At 41.3% G+C, this 16,230-nt stretch overlaps 1 protein-coding gene across 2 annotated transcripts in view; it reads left to right on the top strand.

Moving 5' to 3' along the window:
- SMAD1 (SMAD family member 1) overlaps positions 1-15,659 on the top strand; it is a 44,406-nt gene extending 28,747 nt beyond the window's left edge. For both annotated transcript variants that reach the window (XM_082281391.1, XM_082281392.1), the window contains exons 3-7: positions 3,774-4,031; positions 6,648-6,764; positions 10,555-10,776; positions 12,793-13,049; positions 14,856-15,659. In XM_082281391.1, coding sequence (XP_082137517.1) covers positions 3,774-4,031; positions 6,648-6,764; positions 10,555-10,776; positions 12,793-13,049; positions 14,856-14,999 — 998 coding nt within the window. In that variant the 3' untranslated portion in view covers positions 15,000-15,659. The remainder of the gene's footprint in view (positions 1-3,773; positions 4,032-6,647; positions 6,765-10,554; positions 10,777-12,792; positions 13,050-14,855) is intronic.
- Positions 15,660-16,230: the final 571 nt, after the last annotated feature.

Raw genomic sequence — 16,230 nt, 5'->3', positions numbered from 1 at the left:
TTCCACAAACATACCCAGCCTGCTTCCTGGGGGTTTATCTCCCTCTTTCTTACTAGTAACCTTACTGGTAGTAGTCAGGTATTAACTCTCAACTCCAGGTTCACATTGACAGAAAAACTTGGGAGTAAAATTTAGCCACAAGTATAGCACATAAAAACCTTTTAATCTGGTGTTTGAAGAATTACAGAAATCAAGCTGTTGGATGACTTGTGGTTCTACTCCATTAACTTTAATGAGGCTGAGTTTGCAAATCTGTTGCAGTAGCTTTTTAAGATGACAGTGTATTCAATAGTATGTTTCCTTTAAATATATGCTGATGATACTGATGATAATTTTTTTTTTTAAAAAATGATTTTTTATTGTATCTGTGTTCCCTTCCGCTGAAGAGGAAGGGAGGAATTGTGTTTGCAAATGGTTAGAGCCACATCCTGCAGAGATCTGCCCAGCAAAGATGTGCACTGCTTCATTATTTCATAGCAACAGGTGTGCTGGCTTTGCACCGAATAACTCTCTCATGCTCTCCCCTTCAATTATACCTCTTCCTGGAGCTGGCAGCTGCAGCAGAGATCAGCCTCCTCCCCTGCTGGACTGAGCCTCAGTAATTTGTTATTCCATGTGGCTGAGGTCTGCAACCTGACCAGAAGCTCAGCGCCTTACGCAGGGGTGAGGGGAGCAAGGAGGGTGTGCATCCCCCTTTATGGTTTGAACTCCTGGCAGCCTTCCATGCTCCAAAGGGCCCAGTCCCTGCTCATGTCTTTATTCCTGAGTGAACAGCACTCAAATGAACTCCTCTGTGGCTCCACTAGGAGCAGCTTCCCTGCAAAAAAGCTGGGAGCTGCAGAGAGATCAGGTTATGGCAGTGAGTGACTTGGAGTTAAACTAACTGGAGCACTGCAGCCTCTGTCCCACCTGATGTGGCCTTTCAGGGCTTTTCCTCCTCATTGAAGGTTGTGTGTGTGCAGAGAGGATGTGAATTAGGGGCAGCACTCAAATTCTGCAATGATACTTTTGAGACTATTTGTATTGTATCAATACCAGCTGTATTGTTTTTCCCCCTTTTCCATGTATATTTTGAAAAGAAGTTGGCATTTAATCACTTGAGGTTGATGGAGTTGGACAAAAAGCGTGGGTTTGCATGAAGGACACATGGGAAAAGGAGACTTGTTTTTATCTCAAGTCCTTCTAAACTTTGCCAGTGGTTGTGCCCAACAGGAGAAAACATGTACATATACCTTGGGAAAATCTGGCACTGCATTAATTTAATTACAGAAAACATACAGAAAATATCCTGTTCTCCTGCTATTTTAAAATGCTGTAAATCATGTGGCTTCCTCTGATGTCATGTGTGTCATTGTTTAATGTGAGGTAGGGGATGGGAAAGGTAGATGATGTACTTTCTGCACAAATTAACTCCAGGAAAGTTAATGGTTTGACCTTCATCCGTAGGAAAGGAAGAGATATGAGAGCTGTGTTTTTAATGCTTGGAAAAGTAAGAAAGAATCATAAAGACAGGAAGGGGAAAATACATTTTCACACATGATCTCATTGTTAATTTTTTGACTGCTAATTTATTAGCCCAGCAAATGTTGACTATGACAATTAAATAGTACTTGACCTAGCTGCAAAAGGACTTCTTGGTTTAACAGAACAAGCTTAATTCTGAGAGACCCTGATATTCAGAGAACTTGGCTCTGACATGTTGAGGATGAGGGGATTTGTGATGTCCACCTGAATGCTGAGCAACTTTTTTTTTAGCAGGCTTTTCCAGTGGCATGTGAGAATGGTTGTGTTGGAGCAAGAAACAATCTGCACAGCTGGGGGAGAAGCAGCTTCTCCTGGGGTGTTTTGCAATTGAGAACTTCCGTAGAATGACGGTTGTGTTTTGTTTCAGAAAACACCATAATTAGGAACTTTGCCTTGTAAAGTGGAGTTTGTTTTTGTCATCTAAACAAATTTACTCAGGGGTGACATCTGCCTCAAATATTTGAGATCTGTTGGAATCTCAGTGAAGTTGCTCTAAGAAATAGAGAGATCAGAGATTAAATCCTTAAAACCTGCTTCTGACCTGGGCAGCCTTAGTTTCAGGAGTGAGGGTTTAGGGTTTTTTCAGTGTATGTTCAGTGAAGATTTCTGGGATCAGACTGCTCATGCATTAATGCCACTAGCAGGCAAAAATGGGGGCTTAATTTCTCTTTTAGGCATATGCAAAAAAAAAAAAAAGAGCAAGGGAAACCTACTTCTTTTTAGTTAATCTGTGACTTTAGGAATAGAGAGTGAGTTTTTAGTGTGGCATTCATTTATATCCCCTTTAAACATGAACCTAGACCTCAGACCTGGTCTATGTGTTGAGTGGTATCCTGGTACTCTTGGACTTCAGGGCACCAGAGTAAGTACCTGAGTGCTGCTTCTGTAATAGCAAAGTGCTGAAAGAGTAAAGATGCCCCAGTGTCCTGGAAGAACCTGTTTGTCATGTCAAGAAAATGCTGGGTTTTATTTTCTTTTGTTTTGTTGTTTTTTTTTTTTTTTTTCAATTAGTTTGTAATTCAGCCTTTTAATAAAGCAGCTGTCTCCAAAACACCTTTCTTAATCTGAATGATAGTTACGACTGTATAGGCTTGTTGTGTACACATGGTCCTGTTCCTCTTCTGTGTGCCCAGGTGTTGGGGCCAGAGCAGGAGTCTCAAGGGGAGGGGGTGGTAGCCTTGGCTTGTTTTTCCTGGTTTTTGCTGGGTTTTTGGCATCCTATCTTGAAGGCAGACTCTGTGGGGGGGTTTCTTCCAGTCCTGCTCAGCCATGGAGTTGAGAAACGGAGGTTCCAAAGGGGGAAGACATGAAGAGGACTAGCCTTTTTATTTCTCTTCCACTACTTTGTGCATGGACCTTCCTCTCCCAGACCTTGCCTCTCCTCCTCTATCCATCACCCAAAAATTTCTGTGAATAGAAGAGCTTTTAATCCTTCAGTGAGCTTGGACTTTGCTGTGAGGCAAAGATAGAAGCTGAAGAACTGGAAAAAGACTTGATTCTTTTATCTTAGTGTATCTGGTATCATGTTCATATTCCCAGTTTGAAAGAGACCTTTGTTTCTCTGCTGAGAAGGCTTCAGAAGTGTGGTGAGACTCCTAGTTTCTGATGTTTCTCTGATCCCACAGTAGCACATAGTTGCAGCTCAATTGCTGCTCAGTTGGTTTTTTTGAACTACATAATTTTGTTTAAATTGCACATTTTGTAAACTGACTTGAAGAGTTAATAAGTGTTTTAATAGTAACTTGTAAGAACATAGTCCAGGTTAAAAATAAAATTACAGCTGTTGGGGCCAGACTGAGTTCAAGGCTTATTAGTATTGTCTTCAGGAAAAAAAAAAAAATCTGTTCTTACTAACAAGGGTTTGGGTTACAGGCCATTAGGTGATTAGTAGGATGACAAGTGCAGCAGGAGGAACTGCATGTCAGCATTGTCAAGCTCTTCCCAGCATCTCTTTGTGCGAGTAAGACTGAAAAGCAGAACTGTGGTTTGTTCTTGGCTCTTCTTCACTGGCCCTCTGTGGAAACAAGCTCCCATCTGGCAAACCAGGGAGCTGCGGATTCAAGCTGTGCAGTAACCGGATGTAAGGGAAAGAGTTCTTGCTTGGACATGTGCTCCTAGGCTTGACTACCTTGTTTTGGAGGCAGATGCGGATATGCCAGGGGGGAGGAAGAATGTGGGGTTTTTTCCCCTGTATACCTTCAGAACTGAGTCTCCAACGCTGTGGCTTTTCTCTCTTTCTCCCTTTCCAGTCCTTCCTCCAGTGCTGGTTCCAAGGCACAGCGAGTACAACCCCCAGCACAGCCTTTTGGCGCAGTTCCGCAACCTGGGACAAAACGAGCCCCACATGCCGCACAACGCGACTTTCCCGGACTCTTTCCAGCAGCCCAACAGTCACCCGTTCCCCCACTCGCCCAGCAGCAGCTATCCAAACTCACCTGGAAGCAGCAGTAGCACCTATCCGCATTCTCCAGCCAGCTCGGACCCGGGAAGTCCTTTCCAGATGCCAGGTACAGTCAGCTTCCCTTCAGAAGGGAGAAGGTGGTTGGACATCACTGCTGTCGTGGGTTTTTTGCTTATTAACACCAAATGATCGGCCAACACTTGTGTTCAATAGCAAGCTGAGAGATGTAAGGTAATACAGAGTATAGAATCTCTTTGTCTGGTAATATTGAAGGCTTTAATATTGTGCCTGTTTCAAACACAGTTAAAACATTACAGTAGAACTCCTGTGGGGTGTGGGGAGGGATCCAAAATATTTCTGGGGACCAGTTCAGCAGTTTAGCCCACAAAGCATAGTGTTCAGTGCAGTAGAAGTGTGGTGCTAGTGATCATCCTTGCTTAACAAAGAGATCATCATAAGTTCAGCACAAGGCTTTAGCTCTGCAGAAAAAGGATATTTCTCAAGGTCACCATGGTACTGCTACTTGATAAACAATTTCTTCGCATAGTGGTGTAATTTCAAGCAGCAAATATACTTCAGCTGAAACACAGGTCCTAAAAACAACTCTTCAGGCAGTTTTACTACCTAAAGTCAGAGAAGTAAGAGCCTTCCTTTGTTGACTGATGTCTGTAGAAAATTCTGTGAAGCTGCCGTATTTTGGTCTTTACATGTGGCTGGATAAAAAATACTGCAGAAGCAGTCTGTAGTGGATTTCTTGATCTATATGCTGGGAGAAGGATGCAGTACAAATGCTTACTGATGTTTTTTGCCTGTTTTCTTCAGGGGCTGAGGGAGAGTGTGTGTAAACAAAGCAGCAGATTTGTGAAAATCTGTTTCCTATTACATGAAATTAATATCCATAGATTTTTGCTCTTGATAATTGTTTCAAATTTTTCTCTTGTGAGTGAAGACTACTGAATTTGCTGGAAGGAAGGAGAGTTTGTATTGGCTTTTCTAAAAAATGTGAGGAGTTCCTGTGAAACCAGCTGTTTTTTTTTTTCCTTTTTTTTAACGTGATTGCTGTGGTTGGGGGCTCTTCCAACAGAGATAAAGACCCAAGAAGGTCTTCCTGAATGCTGGCTTGTGGAAGTTCACTTGATCTTTGAAGGTCTGTTCTATCCACACGCCCTTAATGTCAGCAGCTGCAGTGAAGAAAGTGAATTAGAGGGCAGGTCAGGATACCGATGTCCTTGATGCTTAGCCCTGGACTGTTGTCCATCTTGCACTAATGGGGAAAGGCTGACTTTTGAAAAATACAAAAATAAAGGGGCAAAGCAGTTATCCTTGAAAACTTTCTGGATACTGGTTAATTTGTTGCCTGTGGCCTTGGAATCTTGTGCATGACCAACATCGTGTTTGCACAAACACTTAAGGCTTAGTAAAACAGGAGACTCAAAATCCACTGCAGTTTGTTAAGCTTTTAATGCAACCCTGTTGCCATCTCTGTCTTTTTCTGCTGCTTTCTCATCCAAATGAGGGTGTTCAAGTAAGGGAATTAGACAGGCATGTGCCAGCATTAGATGTAAAGCTCTCAACAAAATACTAGCTAAACAATAAGTAGTTAATAAATGTCATGAACACGTTTTCTTAAAAAATACATTAAAATCTAAACAAAACCACCACTCCACAAAAACCCCCAAAACTTACAAAGCATTCTCCTGCCTTTTGTTGATGCTAATTTGGTTTTCAGAGTTTTGGAATCCCCTGTGATTATTTGCTGTGGTAGTTTGCAATCCATACTCTCAGTAATGGAAATAAATGTGGGATGAGCAGCAGCAGAGACAGCACAGTGGTAATCTAATCCCAGTTTTTGCAGCGCAAGTTTGCAGGGATCAGGCAAGGGTTTCTCTCGCTCTTGGATGTACCTCTGTGCAATTGATCTGGAGGAGAGTGTCCTCTGGTGTATTGGGAAATGGTGACATTGGCAACTTCCAGCAGCTTCTAAGAAATCTTTTGGGAAGCTTTCCCAGAAGTGGAATAGGCAGCTGAAGGGCAGTGCTGGCTGGAACATGTCAAACAGGGCTGAAAGCCGTATGTTAGTGAGTGTGGTCACTGTGCAAGGGTTTGTTCTGTGCTGGTGATGCAGCCCTGAATGGGACAAGACAGAGACACTGACAGAGAAATTCCAAACCCAAATGGCCACTTCTGTAGAATTAGGGTTCCTGAATACTCTACTGTTCCCAGTCTACAGAAACAGAGCTAATACTTCATACTGACAGTGATAAGGCCCTGGATATAACTGGGATGTTTAAATACTTTGCTGGTAGAATTGTGTTGGAAACGGAAAAGCTCGAACTGAAAGTTTTCTGCTCCAGTTTCTGTTCACTCTTAACATACTCAATATCTACTCCTGGCTGGGCCCTGAGATCTCTTTTGTGCCCTGATGTTTGTATGGCACTTTCAGCCTGCAGAACCGTGGGCTGGAAACACAGCTGAGTTCTCTTTTGTGGCTTTATGTGGGGGTGAAGTGACTTGTTTTTATTGCAGTTGTGCTTAATATGCACAGTAATTCTTTGCTTTCCTTATTTGAGGTCCATGATTGCTTTTTCAGATTTCTGGTGGGTGGAAGTTTATAGCTGAGTCAGGCTGGAAGCATTTCCAGGCTCAAACTGTTTATGTGGATATGTAGATGTGCTTTAAAGAGAGGAAAGGAGTTGTGTATCTCTGCCTTTTCTATATTTAGCTGATACTCCCCCGCCTGCTTACCTGCCTCCAGAAGATCCGATGACACACGATACCTCCCAGCCCATGGATACCAACATGATGGCACCTGCAATTCCCCCTGACGTACACAGGGGAGGTAAGAACACTTCCTTCGTGTTTTCTGCTTCACTTCTTAAGAGTAAAGAACCTCCAGTTCTATTACTATTACTAGTAATAACTGAGTTTTAATTTTGGATGGATGTTATTCATGAAAATTGTTGTCTGCAGAAAAGGGAAAAAAACGGCCATTTAATTTTTCTTCTGTTGTTGTGAGGGATGAAATAGTAAAGCTGGAGATTATTTATAAATGTAAATATTTATTTAAGACAGGAATCTATCCCATGACTCTTTAAAAATGTAAAATATATGGGGTTTATTACTTTCTTACTCGCAAAGAACTCAAAGACCAAAGTAATTTTATGTTTTCTATTGGGAACTTCCACTAATCTCTGAACGGAAAGAACTTCTATGAGGCTGCACATTTCTGCATGTGATACTGAAATTACATGTGTGCAAGCAAAGGAATCTCTTTCTCTCTTATGATTACATTGATTTATTGGAGCAATGCAGTTAATGCTATAGAATACCTGCTGAATTGTGGGTTACAGTAGATGTGGTGAAATATAGCTTTCCAAGCAAAGACTTGACCAGAGGAGGGATGCTAAACTGTCAGTTATGTAAATGCCCAGAGACGTTTTATATGGGCAGCTGGAATATCTGCTTTTTTTCCTCTGAGACAGTACATCTTATAAAATTGTACTTTTTTATTATGTTTTTGTCCTGAGTTTTAAACTTTAGTCTTTAAAGAGTATGTTCTGCTTTTAAGAAAGTTCCCCTTCTGGTTATAAGGGTATTTATGGTTTCTTGTATTTTGTGTAGTTCCACCCTCTTGTCCCATTTTTGTTTCATCTTTGAATCAGGCAGTGATAACACTTGGTTCAGAATACAGAGTTACCTTCCTGAGGCGTGGCATTGCTACAGACTTTAAAAATCTGTATTTAAATAAAGACCTGTTGCTTTATGTACTGTGACACAGACATGTTTTTACACATTGCTTGCTAAAGCCACAGCAGCAGCCGCCGCTGCTGAGCAAAGGATTCGGTGCATTCATCATCACGTTGTGAAAAATGGCCCCTTCAGAGAACACTTCAGCTTACACAGTTGTGGCCCATGCCAAGAAAGAGCAGCAAGCTGGATGCTGTGCCAGAATAATTATCAAGATCACAAGCACATGAACAATTTAACTGTTGTGTTTTGGATTTTTTGGTGTTGGTGGTTTTTTTTGGGTTTTTGGGGGTTTTTTTGGTACTTGCTTTGCTGCTAAGCTCAATGTCTGGTTTCAGGAAGTGTATCTGCCCTCTTAGAACAATTTGGATGGCTTTTGTGTTAGCCTGTTTTACTCTGCTTGGAATGAGTTTTGAATGTGATAAACCCCATCTGTAGCACTCCCCATTTTTTGCTAATCACGCAGACTACACTTTGCGTGTGTGAATAGTTTGCAGGAATTTTGGGCCAGAAATTTACTGCCCCAAAATACATTTATCAAACTTTATGCCTAGCTGCAGACCTCTGCATGTGTGTCCCTCTCCCAAAACACATGAGTACTGTAGAATTCCTCTAACACATGAGAATTGATAAAGAGAAAAGGCTTTACATTTTTCTTCTTGCTCTTTATCATTCAGCCATTTCAAAATAAAAATTGTGTCTACTGATATTTTTCCATTCTAGTAGTTTAGTACAATGGATTTTCATCTCTGTCCCTTCATTAAAAAGAAAGACTTTTGGGTGCCTTCACATGTTTATTATTCACATATGTATGCTGTGATTGCAGTACTTTAAAAAAAAATCTGCCACAGGTTGTAGAAGAAGAGTTTTTACTGTGAACTTACTGCACCATTTTTGTTGCAAACTTTTTTGAAGCATGTTCTTCATGGTGATTTGTTAGCCTTAAGAGATTTGATTTAACAAGCTGCATCCTGTCAATGAAGTTGGGTAATTTCCATTGTTGGCCCATGCTGGGAATAGAGAGACTAAACGCACCTGCTCTGCATGACTTAAAGCAAATGCAAGGAAGTCAGTATGAAATCTGTGTGAGAGAGATATGATTAATTCTGTAAGAATGGCCAGCTGGCAAGATTTCTTCCTGACTTTGAGAACTGGGGCAAAGCTGCAGCTTTGATAATTGCTGGCATCTTTATGGGAATTAAAAATGTAGTAACCTCTTACTAATAATTAAAGACTGGTTTTTCTTCATCTTTTTCTTTTTTTTTTTTTTTAAACAGCGATGTGAAGGGATAGAAAGTGCCAGAGTATCAGGAAAGATGAGCTTTTTACCAGTGTTTTTAAGCAAGTAGTTAGCAATAAGCACTATGCTCAGAAGTTTTGCATAGTGATGTAGGATGTGTTATCCTGCTCTTGATTATTTGCCACCTTTTGTATCTACTGTGTACTGCTGGCTTGAGGGGGATTTTTGCTTTTTGTAACAAAAACTCATAGCAGTGTAATCTGTGAACAGAGGAGAATATGAGCACAAATCTTAGTTGGCTGATACCAGTAAAAACTTGGAGCTGGGAGAAGGAAACTTATGGCCAGAAAAACAAGTTTTCCCATAATACCAGTCTGATTTTCATTGTAGCACTTGGCTTTGGTATCTGTGAATTTGGTGTTTTAGCAGCAAGTCCCACTTTCCTAGTCTTAGTAGTGAAATAGTGTCCTTCATTTGAAAGAAACCACATAAAGCAACCACAACCCCTGGTAGCCTCCTTTTATTTGGAGGCAGTTTAGCAATTTTTAGCTGTATTTGGCACCTTAAAGAATGTGCTCTGGGTGGAGATAGGTATATGAAGAAGCCTGGAGTTGTTGGATACCCACTGGGAAACTTCTTGGCTAAGGCCTTTGGTATCATCTGGAGAAATTGTTTCTCATGCACAGTCACAAGTGTGACTTCAAGACTTCCACGTGTTTCTAGTGCTTGAATGATTAGAAGTGAACCAGGAATTGCCTGTCAGCTTTCTGTACAATTCCCAGCTTCAGTTAGGAGCTGCCAAGGAGGAACTTCTTGTTATGAGCATCTGGATAACTACATTCTGAGAAATCCTTGCTATTGCTGAGCAAGTTGTTCTTTTGTTGGTGAAGAGTTGGAGATCTTGCATTTGGTAGCAGTTGATGAATAAAAGGTCCTCATTAAATACTCTCTTCCTCCAGTTCCTCTGCTCTCCAGCCCAGTGTAACTGTTGGGATCCTGTGTGTGAATGCCCTATTCATCCTCCAATCCCAAGCAGTATCTCTTCATATTGTGGATGTGCTTCATGCATGTTCTGCAGACAAATATCAGTCTCTCTTAGGTTTTTTGAAGTCTCCTACCATTCTCCCAAAAAACCCAGGAGAAGGATTTGGTCATGCTCTGGATGCTGAAAGATTGATCTGCTGACTGTATATTTAAGCTTCCCTGCTGTACTTCTTTGTAAAGTGAGGAATGGTTTTTGATGCAGTTGTGTGATGCTGTTTCTTCCTGTTGCTATACAGCTTTGCAGTAAGCAAACAGGTGACTTGTTGTTTGTTAGTAAAATGAACTGAAGTAGAAATCCCATCTACTGAATAGGAAAGAAAGCTGAGTTGTGCAGTTGCACCATTTCTCTGCTGTCTGGGCCTGCACTGTGGCATGTTGTAAGAAAACAGGGCAAGGATATTGGGGCAGTGCTTGGGATGTGTCCAGGAGCTTCCTGCACTTTTCTGCTCATACCTAGTGCCAGCCTTTGTCTCTTCTGAGTCTTGGGTAGAAATTATTCTACTCCATGTAGCCTAAATCTGCAGGGTTATGACTCTTTACACGTCGAGCCTGTGTTCCAGCACTGTTAGGCTGTAAGGTTTCCGTTGTTACTTTCCAGATGTCCAGGCAGTTGCTTACGAAGAGCCGAAGCACTGGTGCTCCATCGTCTACTATGAGCTGAACAACCGTGTTGGGGAGGCGTTCCACGCGTCCTCCACCAGCATCCTGGTGGATGGCTTCACTGACCCCTCAAACAACAAGAACAGGTTCTGCCTGGGGCTGCTCTCCAATGTCAACCGCAACTCCACCATTGAGAACACGAGGCGGCACATCGGCAAAGGTGGGTTTGGGATCTGGCCATCCATTTTGGAGGTGGGTGGCATTTCCTGAGACATACAACCTGGGCCACTTCCCTCAAGAGAAAGCTGCTCTTCCCTAGGATGTGGGAGAAGTGCCTGTGTTGGTAAACATATAATTTTCTGGCCTAGTCTTATAAACAAAGTATTGTTCCTACCTGGTGTGTAATTACAGGAAGCTTTTACCCTTAATCAATTTTTAATTGCCTGAAGGCTATCGAAATGTAAACTAGAATGAGAGGTTAAGGCAGTTTGTGTAATGAAATGGTTTTGATTTATCTTGATTATTACTGTATATGGAAATCCTCACTGTGGTTCTTGGCACCAAATTTTTTAGGTAGCCTTAGTTCTAACATAAATTAGCTATTCTAAGATGTATTTTGGGAGATAACCTGCTAAATCAGTTTATTCCAAATGCATGTTTCACAGGCTGGTGATTCTTTCCGTGGGAATTTTTTGCTTCCCTTCCATGTCTGTGACAGTCTTGCAAAAGAGAAAATCTTCATCTTTATGCCTGACTAATACAGTCCTCTTTTCTGAACTCACCTGTAATGCAAATGGCAGGCAAAACTGACATTGCCCCCTACTATGGGGCCATTCCTGCAAGGCAAATATTTTAGGTATTTACATTATTTGTAAACTGTAAATTTTCTGAGACAGTTGAGGGTTCAGCATGCCCAAGCAGTGGGGTGGATGTTTTACGTGCCAGTTCATGAGAGGAGGAAAGAATTGAAGCTGAAGAGAACTGTCAGGTCCTCGAGTCCGAGTCCCTAGTCTGGAGAGCTTTTCTCTTCATAAGAACTTGTGCAGCTCTCAGCAGTGCACCACACCTGTGTTGTGCCACTCAAGTGCTAATACTTCTTCCTTCTTTTCCTCCCCATCCATCTTCCCAAGTATCAGGATATTTATTTAACACCTCATTCATTTTTCCTGTTAAGAGTAACCCAGCTGCAGGCAGAATTCTGCTGAAGCACTTAACTGTATGTGTACCAAAGCAGAGCGTGGGAGAGACAAGGATGCAGTTGAATAGTAAATGCGTACAAGTGATGGTGATGTAGAACTGTTAGCCTTTGAGAAAGGAGGAGTAAATCCCAAACCTGAAGACATAGCCATAAATGTTTTTGCAGATCAGGTGGGAGTATGTATGTACCCACACAGTCAGTGGCAAAATCTTACATGACAGAGCACAGTCAAGGCTTTCTTACTGGACTGCAGTCGAGTTTAATTCTGTGTGTTCACCTCTGGGATTTGTGACATTGTGGGAGGTGAAAGGTTTAAGTAGCAAATAAACCATTTTTAAACACAGAACGTAAATTTTCGGGCTTTCTCAAAACCTTTGGAATTGACTCCTACTGACACAAAGGTTCTCTATATGCTACTCTTCTGGGGCTTTGCTGCTGTGGAAGACAGGTGAGGGAGCAGGCACTAGAAGGGGAAAGCACTGTAAAATTTGTGTGTACTCTCATTTGGCAGATATGGCTGAAGAATTTGAAGGCCTTTTTTATTCCCCACCTAGCTTTCTGAAATCAAAGCTAGCTGACAAAACTCATGCTACCCAAACTAGAATTCAAGACTTCTCCAGAGCATCAAGCTTGGGGCTGCCTTAGTATCTACAAATGATGCAGCAGGTTTCTGCTCTCTCTGCTTGGATTCCCAATTACTGCTTCACTTAAATATAACAAGAAAAAGTTCAAGTGGTCAGGTTGTCCAATGGGAAGGCATCAAAACTACTGTGCTTGCGGGTTTAGTGTTGCTGAATATGTAACATGTTGATTCCCCTTACATACATACATACATACATACATACATGCATAGCCTTCTTTCAGATCGCCTGCTGATGAAAGAGAAGAGTAAAAATGAAGGCTGAATACAGATGATGTTCTGATATGCAGTTAAGGTTTATCTTTTTAAGCAGAAGACTATCTCTGTGGAGAAAGAGCATGAAAACAGACACAGATGTGAATTTGTCAACCCTCCTTATGCCAACCTTCTCCTCGCAGGGGTCCATCTCTACTATGTTGGTGGGGAGGTGTACGCTGAATGTCTGAGCGACAGCAGCATCTTTGTGCAAAGTCGGAACTGCAACTACCACCACGGCTTCCATCCCACCACGGTCTGCAAAATCCCCAGTGGCTGCAGTCTGAAGATTTTCAATAATCAAGAGTTTGCTCAGCTTCTGGCTCAGTCAGTGAACCATGGCTTTGAGACAGTGTATGAGCTTACGAAGATGTGCACTCTCCGGATGAGTTTTGTAAAGGTATGTGATTATTTTATAAGCAAAGTAAATTATTTTTTCTTAATGTCATGATTTTGAATGGTCCAGTAACTCTCTTCATCAGCTTATTAATGGCTGCTGAATTTTAAGGATGGAATGCTCATTGGGTATAAAACAGATCTCAGTGAAATGAAGTATTTGGGGACAGAAATCCATCTGACCCACATACTTAGAAAGCTTGAGGTGACTTGCAGAAGATGTTTCTTCACGTAAGTCCTCTAAATCTTGACCAGCAACTCCCAAATTAGGAACTGCAGTCATTATTTAGAATAATATGCATACTTTTCTATTCTAGGAAGGCATGCAAGGTCAGGATTTGTTATGTGGCTGTTGTGTGAGTGTCAACATAGGTACTGATATAAAAGGGCTGGTCCTTACATGAAAGTAATCAAATGAAGATGGTGATATGCTGCAGTGCTCTTCATGATGGGAAGATGGGAACTTTCAGATGTGTTAAGACAGGGGTTCCTAAAATTGAATAGGCTGTTTACATCTCTGCAGCCTACAGAGTTGTATGGCAGTGTTGCCTAAACAAACAGGACCTCCTGTGTATTGGAAGTTGTTAGAATTGAGGGGTCTGTGGACTCTGGTGGGGGGAGAAATTGCAGTCCAAACCAATATGGTTGATAAAAGCAAGCTCCGTTCATTAGCAATCCAGAGGCACTTACATAGTGTACCAGCTTGTTAACTCCTAAGTGGCTTAAAACTTATCAAAGCGCATTTCTACTTCTACATAATTGGACTTACATTGGCAAGCTTCTACAGTTATGTTATGATTAAAAGAATTCAGAGTTCACCTCCCCTTCTCCGGGTCTTATCTGTACAACTGTACCTTCTCAAACTCCTTTCTTGTTCCCAGGCCTGTTTTTTCACACAGGGATTTTCTCATGGAGAGTTTTTCTCACACAGGCCTTTTGCTTGCAGGCTCTTGCTTGTACAGTTCTTTTATTGATCCCAAAATTCTATCAATGATCCATGCCTTGCAACAGGAAGTTGCACTGCACAGTGTTCAGAGCTGCTGCCACCTGTGCTGGGAGCTGGGAAATCCCTTCGTTAGGGGTTAATACAGAGCAGAGCAAACTGTACCTCCAGATATCATGGTCTTCTCTTCAGACCTGCCCCAGAAATGGTTCACTTACAAAACAATTTTGAATGCTTTTAAGTATCTCTTTGTATCTTTGGTAATTACTGTAACAGAATCAGGTGTGAGCTGAAACAAAACCTGTCTTAACTTGAGAAGTAGCCTGATGGGGAATGGCCATGCCCTCTTTCTCCAAGGATGAATGCTTCTGACTTACTGCTCAGTTTGTCATCTCCATCCTGAGAATGATACTTTGGTTCTTGTCAGACAGATGCCCCACCCCCATTTCCACATCAGTCTATCACCTCATCTTTTAATTTTTTTATCTGTTTGGCAGCATCTCCCCCCAGTTTGTTCTGTTTTCAGTCTTGGCAGAGAAGATTTGAATATCCCCCTCTTCAGAGGCTTTATAGGGACCTCAGGCAGCTGGCAGTGATGTATGGGAAAATTTTGCACTGCCACAGGTTATGCCTTTAAAGACTTCCATTCCAAGAGTTCGGACACAATACTTTTTCCACATTTATGATTTTTTAGCTTTTGATTTGTTGAAATGTGATTAATAGTTGGTGGGTGCTATGGGTGCTATGCCACCCTGCTGATAATGACTGTTGAAAGCTATTTTGGTAAGAAGTATACTTTTCATGTATTTAATACTATAATATAAGGTGATTTGTTTTTTCTTTCCCCACTTATGATTCTGTTTCCAGGGCTGGGGAGCTGAGTATCATCGCCAGGATGTAACGAGCACTCCTTGCTGGATAGAGATACATCTCCATGGTCCCCTTCAGTGGCTGGATAAAGTACTTACTCAGATGGGCTCTCCTCATAATCCCATTTCTTCAGTGTCTTAAAAAGTCCCAAGCTCCTGCATTTTGGAAACAGTTGAGCCTTGCATGTACTTGAAAGATGTATGAGTCAGACACACATTTTTATTTTTTTTTCCCCCTCAACTGGCAACAGCTGAAAAAGAGCCATGAAAACACTTGACTTCTGTGACCAACTGTTGGATTCAGAAAACAAAGATAAATAAACCCCTTTGACATACTGTCGGTATAAAGAATTCTAGTTTACATTGTAATGTACTATTGTGGAGTTGATTTGTGGGGCTTAGTACAAGAGGGACGACAGAGCCAAAGCCAAACTCAGTGTGCTGGACCCAGTTCCCAAAGGATTTTTCTGTAGCCAGCACTCTTAAGGTTCTCCTTCCTCATTCAGCACTCGCTGGTTTCCCCCTTGTCCTCTGGAGCTAAGAGTGGAAGTTGGCCAAGTCTGCTTTTTGCAGCCTCTCTTCAGTACTTCTTAAAAACATGACATTGATGGTTGTTGTTCTCTTTGAAAGTAAAAGAAATCATAAGGTTTAATCTCAGTAACTGTGTGCTATCTCTGAAATTGTGTCCTGACCATACTGCTGTAAGAATGTTAGGTATGTTCTTTTGCTAAATGTATGTATGGTGTATTTGAAAGTTTAGAAATAAATTAGATTTAGACCATAAAGGAATTAGGAATATTTGAATGGGGGGAGGTGGGAGTGGGAGGGGAAAATGACAACTGAAATGTAGAATATATTGTAAACATAGTGTGTTAGTTTAAACTGAGGTCTGAATTTTGTTGTGCATTTTGTTTTCATAGTGGCTTCATCTTGTTAGTTCGGACTGTTTTTGCCTCTTCCTTTTCCCCCAAAGCAGTTGTGCAGCTTCTTTTACCCATGAAGAGGACAAAATGATTAATTACTGCAGTTTGAAGGCTGCAGCTCTATGTATTTCAAGACAAATTTGTACAGAGTGCTCTTTAACTATTGAGCAGTTTTATACAGTTTATGTAACAAAAGTAGGCTTTTAATTTTGTGAGAGAATTTTGTTTTGCCAAACCTAGTAACTGTTAATTGTTTGGAGGACTTCAGTATCCCTGTGGGGGTCTATTTCAAACTTTAAAAATATATATATATTTTTAATTTTTTTTTTTTTACTGCTTTGTTTATTTTCTTCTCTTTGCTCTTTTATATTCATGTAAGCTGTAGTACTTTTAAGTACTTTTATTCCAAAACGAGTGAGTCCTCTTTACTGGAAATTTTGAATAAAACCT

This window comes from Coloeus monedula (genome assembly GCF_965178545.1).
Source record: "Coloeus monedula genome assembly, chromosome: 5".
Lineage (NCBI taxonomy): Eukaryota > Metazoa > Chordata > Aves > Passeriformes > Corvidae > Coloeus > Coloeus monedula.
The sequence above is the reverse complement of the archived record's forward strand: the minus strand, read 5'-3'. Positions and strand labels throughout refer to the sequence as shown.